The sequence below is a fragment of the Terrapene carolina genome, unplaced genomic scaffold (genome assembly GCF_002925995.2).
Source record: "Terrapene carolina triunguis isolate 2854851 unplaced genomic scaffold, T_m_triunguis-2.0 Scaffold131, whole genome shotgun sequence".
In the NCBI taxonomy this organism is placed as follows: Eukaryota; Metazoa; Chordata; order Testudines; family Emydidae; genus Terrapene; species Terrapene triunguis.
Window position 1 is genome coordinate 14,176,895 of NW_020664482.1, and position 7,771 is coordinate 14,184,665.

The 7,771-nt window shown below is 42.3% G+C and overlaps 1 protein-coding gene across 4 annotated transcripts in view; it reads left to right on the forward strand.

Annotated features, from left to right (window-relative positions):
- STAG2 (stromal antigen 2) overlaps positions 1–7,771 on the forward strand; it is a 178,014-nt gene that overhangs the window by 91,615 nt on the left and 78,628 nt on the right. For all 4 annotated transcript variants that reach the window (XM_024195504.2, XM_024195523.2, XM_024195514.2 and 1 more), the window contains exon 7: positions 6,272–6,476. In XM_024195504.2, the coding sequence (XP_024051272.1) occupies positions 6,272–6,476 (205 nt within the window). The remainder of the gene's footprint in view (positions 1–6,271; positions 6,477–7,771) is intronic.

Sequence of the window (7,771 nt, forward strand, 5' to 3'; positions counted from 1 at the left end):
CCCCCCACTGAGCCCCACTCAGCTGCACCCGGACCCCCACTCCACCAAGCCCCACTCCCTTAGCACCCAGAGCCCTCACCAGGCCCCCCACACTCAGACACCCCCCATCCTCCAGTTGAGCCCTAACCATCTTCACCTGGACGCCCCTGCAGAGTCCCATTCTCCCTGCTCCTAGAACCCCCCAGCAAGCTCCTGTGCATCCAGATTCCCCCCTCCCCCACTGAGCTGCCTGCACCCAGAATCCGCCACACAGAACCCTGGCACTCTTGAGGGAATTCTGCACCAAAACCTAAAAATTCTGCGTATTGTATTTGTCAAAATAACACAATGTAATCAAACCATTTTCAATTATTTTGGTAATTTATTTCAAAATACTTGTCAGCAAATAATTGAAAATTGCGTGATTATATTGTGTTATTTTGAGAAAATATGCAGAATTTGAAAATAATGTGCACAGCATTTTTAATTTTTTGGCGCAGAATTTTTAATTAGTTGGCGCAGAATTCCCTCAAGAGTAACATCAGCAAAGATTGCACTCCCAATCAACGAGGCCTTGTTGGACCCGGCCAAGGTGATCTAGCAGACCCCAGCATCAATATCACCTTTCTGCAAATGAGCAGACAAGAAGTACTATGTCCCCACTAAGGACATGGAATTCCTATTTTCTCACCCTATTCTGAACTCCCTCATAGTCAATGCAGTGCAGGAGAGAGGACAGCAGCACATTCCAGGACAGCCCCTTTTGACAGGGACTGGAAGAGGCTAGATCTCTTCGGTCACAAAGCATATTCTTTAGCTACCTTCCAGTTCCAAATTGCTAATTATGAGGGTCCCCTAGCCAAATATAACCATGTGAACTATTCCAAGTTTCATAAGTTCAGTCAACATCTCCCAGCGGGGAAAAAAGAGAGCAGCTCTGGGCACTGGTGGCCGAAGGACAACTTCTGGCTTGTACGATGCTACAAGCCTTTCTGAATGCCGAGGACACTGCGACCTGCCTCATTGCAACATCTCTTGGGATTCCTCAGGGAGGTGCACACCACTGTGGAAGATCTACCGTTTGAAAGATCTAAACTCCTTGCTGAGCGCACTGATGAGTCTCTACATCCTTTAAAGGATTCGAGAGCGACTCTGCGCTCCCTTGGCATATATACACCAGCGCTGAAGAGAAGACAGGGTAGATATCAACCTGGCCCAAGATCTTGACCTCCACATTTCACCCCTCAACAGCATTATGCTACACAACGCAGGCGACAGAGACCGCCTCCCAAGTGCAGACAGACATCGGCACAAGTGACTGTGCCCCACCCATCAACCTTCCAACAACAATTTTGAACATTTGGTTGAGGCCCCGAGATTCCTCTCCCGCTCCAATTGCTGCAACCATCTCCAGTAATCCATGAGTTTGGTGACTGTGTGACCCTGTTCTACCCATCATGGCAACAAATCATCTCCAACAAGTGGGTCTTGGAAATTGCCAGGAGGGGGTATTCTATTCTGTTCCTCTTTCCCTCTCCCAGTCCCTCTTCAGGGACCCTTCTTACGAACACTTTCTACGAGAAGAAATAAACCACTGTGACTGGAAGCCGTAGAACTGGTCTTATTCCAACAGAGAGGGAAAAGATTTCATTCCCACTATTTTCTGATCCAGAAGAAATCTTCCGAGTGTAGACCTATCCTAGACTCAAGGAACCTCAACAAGTTGGTCAAACTACAATGCTTCAGGATGGTCACGCTGTCAACAATAATCCCAGCACTGGAATAGGGGAGCTGGTTCTCAGCCCTCAACTTCCAAGACGTATACTTCCATATCACCATACACACTCCCACAGGCAATACCTCAGATTTGTTCTGTGGTCTGACCATTGTCAATAATAGATACTACCTTTGCCTCTCTGTAGCACCCAGGGTATTTTCCAAGGTCCTCACAGTGATGATGGCACACCTGTGCAAACAAGGGATTGCAATATTCCCATACCTAGACAACTGCCTCCTCAATGCTCCGTCCAAAGTCAGTGCATTTGAAGCAATAAGGAAAATGATGGACTTTTTCTCAGACCTCGGCCTCCAGATAAACGTACAGAAAGATAAACGTACTGAGGCCAGGATAGCATCAGGAATTTATTGGGGGCCCAACTGGATGCTATAAAGCAGTGATTCTCAACAAGGGATACACGTACCCCTGCGGGTATGTAGAGATCTTCCAGGGGTACATCAACTCATGTGGATATTTGCCTAGTTTTACTACAGGCTACGCTAAAAAGCACTATCGAAGTCAGTACAAACTAAAATTTCATAAAGACAATGACTTGTTTGTATTGCTCTATATACTATACACTGAAACTTAATCCAATTGATTTTATAATTATATGGTAAAAATGAGAAAGTAAGCAATTTTTCAGCAATAGTGTGCTGTGACACTTGTATTTTTATGTCTGATTTTGTAAGCAACTAGTTTTTAAATGAGGTGTAACTTGGGGGTACACAAGACAAATCAAACTCCTGAAGGGATACAGTAATCTGAAAAGGTTGAGAGCCACTGCTATGAAGGCCAGTGCCTTTCTCCTGGGTCACAGATTTTCTGCGATAGTCAGTCACATCTCCACCTTGAGAACCAGCCCACGGATCTCCACAGGACTTGTCTACAGCTGCTCGGTGATATGGCTGTGGCATTCGTTGGGAAACGCACCAGATTACACAGGAGCTGCCTGCACGGATGGCTGTGTACCCCACAGACAAAGCCTAAACAAACTGCTCTCAATAGCAATCAAGATCAAGGACTCGTTAGACTGATGGATGCAACCCTGAAATGTCTGCATGTCTCCCCTTCCTCTAATACTGACGACTGACTCCTCACTACTTGGTTGGGGAGCACATCTATAGATTCACATGGTACAGGCAAGTGGTCCCCCTCAGAATCCATGTTGCTCATCAACCTCCTAAAATTACAAGCAGTTCACAAAGCGCGCCGACATTTTCTACCAATAATCCGACAAAGGACCATAAGAGTAATGACGAACAACATTGCTTGCATGTTCTACCTCAACAGATGGGTGAGCGAAGTCCCAATCCCTATGTACTGAAGCTCTGAAATTATGGAATATTTGTATGTAACATGGCATCAACATTCTCTGCCACATACCTGGCTGGACATCTAAACATCACAGTAGACTCACTGAGCAGGAGGTTCTCAGAAGAACACGAGTGGGAGATGGACACAAGAACCCTACAACATATATTCAATTGCTGGGGGTTTCTGAACATAGATCTGGTCGCCACTCCCTAAAATGCCAAATGCCCACAATTTTGCTCAAGGGCAGGGCTAGGTCATCAATTGCTAGGGTCACCTTCCTCATTATGTGGATGCACTCCTTCTCTACACTTTCCAGCCCTTTCCCCTATTATTCAGAGTGCTCCACAAGATACAACTGGAATGAGCCAGGGTCATCCTCATAGCCCCAACATGGCCACGACAGGTATATCCTTACTTCTTGTGCATGGCGGTCTGTCCACCAATCACCATGCAGTCAACTCCACACCACCTCTCCCAGGAGACAGGCCAAATTCTCCATCCAAATCTAGAACTTCTCCATTTGAAGACTTGGCTCCTTCATGGTTCTAGGATCCAGAGATAACCTGTTCGGAAGGAGTAAAGGAAATTATTTTAAACAACACATATATCGATTGGTTGGGCATCTATCTACGGAAATGGAAAAGGTTCCCAACTCAGTGCGACACTGAAAAAATATCCTATTAATTACCACTCCTTTACCACTCATTCTGGATTACATCCTGGAACTCAAGAGATCGGGGCTATTCACAAGCTCTGTTCTGGCTGCAATTACTGAATTCCACTCCCAGATAAAGGGTCAGATGATATTTACCGACCCAATGACAAAAAGATTCCTTAAAGGTCTCCAAAACCTTTACCCTGAAGTAGGAGACCCCCAGCCCACCTTGGGATCTCACCCTCATTCTACACTGTATCACCAGCCCCCGTTTGAACCACAGGCAACCTACTCCTACATGCAGCTATCCATGAAAATTGTGATTCTTATGGCGATTACATTCATCTGACCTAGGTGGCCTCATGGCATACCCTCCCCCCAATACTCAAGCTTGTATAGAGATTCGGTCACATTACGTCCTCACCCGAAGTTCTTACCCAAGGTACTGTCCTCTTTCCGTCTAAACCAACCTATTCACCTTCCTTCTTTCTTTCCCAAGCCACGTGGCAACCAGCACAAAGCCTCGCTTCAGACCTTAGATGTCAGATGGGCACTAGCCTTCTACCTTGACAGAACCAAATTGTTCAGACAATCACCACTTTTATTCCTCTATATCGCCGAAAAATCAAAGGGTTCAGCCATACGCAAACAATGTCTTTAGAAATGGATCTACTTCTGCTACCAACACCACAAACTTCAGCCCAAACTTCACCACAAACTTCTCTCACTTGCAGGCACTCCACTCAATCGCTCTCCACATTGATAGTTTTTCTGAATAACATGCCGATTACTGTCATTTGTGAAGGCAGCCACTTGGGTGTCCACGGACATCTTCAGTAATCTTTACATGATCACCCATGACACGGCATCAGACGCACTACTAAGACATACAGTCCTATCCTCCTCAGTAGCAATCACTCCGAAGTCCCAGCCTTCCAACTGGGGGCACTGCTCTACAGTGATCTACAGTGGAGCACCTCTAGGAACACTACTCGAAGAAGAAGAGAAGGCTACTCACCCTATATGGTAACTGAGGTTCTTGGAGGTGTGTGTCCTTATGGGTGCTCCACTACCCACCCTCCTCCCCTCTGCTTCAGAGTTCATATATTGACTCTGCAGTAGAGAAGGACCTGAGGGCAGTTGGACCACACAGCACTATATAGACATTGCTCATGGTGCAAGATGGGGGAGTATTGCATGTGCGGCCCAACGGGCACTGCTACCAAAGATCTCCAATCCCAGGCACAGGGACACTACTGCACCTACTGCTGAGCATGCATAGGGACACGCATTTAAGAACCTCAGTACTAATTGGATTATACATTGTGTCCAAGTCTGTGACCAATTTGGAGTTACATTACCATAAAGCAGGGGTCGGCAACCTTTCAGAAGTGGTGTGCCAAGTCTTCATTTATTCACTCTAATTTAAGGTTTCGCGTGCCAGTAATGCATTTTAACATTTTTAGAAGGTCTCTTTCTATAAGTCTATAATATATAACTAAACTATTGTTACATGTAAAGTAAATAAGGGTTTTAAAATGTTTAAGACGCTTCATTTAAAATTAAATTAAAATGCAGAGCCCCCCGGATTGGTGGCCAGGACCCAGGCAGTGTGAGTGCCACTGAAAATCAGCTCGGGTACCGCCTTCGGCACATGTGCCATAGGTTGCCTACCCCTGCCATAAAGATTGGGAATATATCTTAGATAATCATTAGCTACTGTTTAAGGAGTATCTCTTCATAAAATCTATCAAACTGACACTTGGAGTTATACAGTCACAAAGCGTTGTTCTCTGTTGCTTGGAGTTAGGTCTGGAAGTTGTTTCAGGACAGTGGTTTAATCATTTTTTAATTAAGTACACTTTAACTTTCCTTAGGAAATATGCTGTTGCTAGTTAGTCTCTTGAAATGGGGGTCTGCAGGAGCAATTAATAAAGGAAAATGTAAATCACTTACCAGTTTTACTTGTTTTATCTTTACATATGCACACTGGTTTCTTTCTCCTCCCTTAACTTTTAGATTTTTTTTTAGAGGCAGAAAGGAACTAGATACTAGTTATTTTGGGGGGGGTAATAGTTTAGCTTTTTACAGTTTCTGGTTCTGTAATGTTCTTATAGTTCCTTGGCTCATGAGCTTGGTGTATAACTCTGATTACATGGCCCTTCTGTTAATTTAGCTCTAGTTATACTAAATATTTTTGTTGTTTTCTGGGGCGTTATTTTATTTGTTAGCGTGTTATGAAAAAAATGGTCAGTGGAACATTAGCTCAGTAAATTTTTGTGCAAGGAATGTCAGTGAATTCCACTAGTTGAATGCTTGCTCTGTGCATAGCAAAATTAAATTGACAAGTAAATGTAAGTTTTTGGGCCAGATAGTGAGCGGTGTCCATTTACGCCAGCAGAGAACTGGGCTCTGTCTGGTTGAACAAACCTTTTTTTATCCTTCAACTTATCTGTATTCTGTACTGTTGTTATATTCTAACAATATGTAATTTTTTATAGTTATATGCTGGCTAATGTTTGAATATATTTTTGTGTTTGTAGGATAGTGGAGATTATCCACTTACCATGGCTGGTCCTCAATGGAAGAAGTTCAAATCCAGCTTTTGTGAGTTCATTGGAGTATTGGTCCGACAGTGTCAGTATAGTATCATATATGACGAATATATGATGGATACAGTCATTTCACTGCTTACAGGACTATCGGACTCACAAGTCAGAGCATTTCGACACACTAGCACACTGGCAGGTCAGCATCTTTTTATTTATTCAGCTTCTGTATAAATTTTCTTTTCAGTTTTCAGCGTTATCAGATAAGAGACTGTTTTTGTAAAACTTTCTGAATATTCGGTATTTGGCTCTTTCATATTTTGTTGCATTGGGTTTAGTCATTTCATTTTCATTTAATTATTCAGTTTTGTATTCTGGATCAGTTTTTTTTTAGTTCTAGTTTTTATAATTTTTTAAAGTAATTTTTAGTATTAAAATGTTCCCTGGAAAGAATTCTCTTGCTGCTCTGATTATCTATATTACTTACAACATTTGTTGCTTTATATCAATGGATAAACAGAACTAATAAATAAAAATGAACTATGTTAGAAAATCTATAAGGTTAACTTTATCTTTTAAAATGCTGACAATGTTCTCCTTTATCCTTTGCAAGTAGAACTGTTTTGTTATGACCCTAAACATCTCCCACTATCAGAATATAGTTTTTAAAATTGAGTATAATTGTCTTCTCACTGTTTTTACTTGCAGAAAAAGTTACTGTGCTTTAATTGAAGTCCTGTCATAACATCAGTCTATGAATGCATTGTTTTCATTTAAAAGTTTTAAAGAATTTTTAACCATGAATCAGCCACTGATAAAACATTTTAAATATTCTTGTGAAATAATCCATACTTCCTTTGGCATGTTTTTTTTAATATATTTATTAAATTAAAATTTGTCCCTTGTGAAGACAGTGTAACAGGCTGTTAGTGTTTGAATAAAACAACCTAATACTTTTGAGAAAGGGTTAATTGAGTTCTGGGAGCTTAAATGCAGGTGGCTTCTTACACCATGCAGATCGCAGGCAAGTGGGAGAAGCTGTCTAAAAAAAGGGCAGCTAGAAGTGGCCAAATCTGAGGAGGTTTAAGATGAATTTTGTATTGTGATGGTGGTAATTTCAATCTCGTTAAAACCAAATCCCAGGGACGAGTTTGGACTGTATTTTTGACCAAGTTGGTGATGGCACCTTTTAGAAGTTAAACTAACTAGTTCTTATTTGGAGGTAAACTTTCACCATCTACTGTATTCTGGTTATTCAGTCACTTGTATATTCAAGGCATATGGTCGGTGGAATAGAACACCATGACATAGCTCATTGGCTCCTGCTGTCAGATTGTTGCTGAGACACTGTCAAAGCATTTATGATAAAGAAGCAAAAACGTAAACCCGTGTTACTGTCCAGAGAAGACATTGGTTCTGTCACATCCTTTTGCAGTTACCTTACTTGTACACCTCTATCCCGATATAACGCTGTCCTCGGGAGCCAAAAAAATC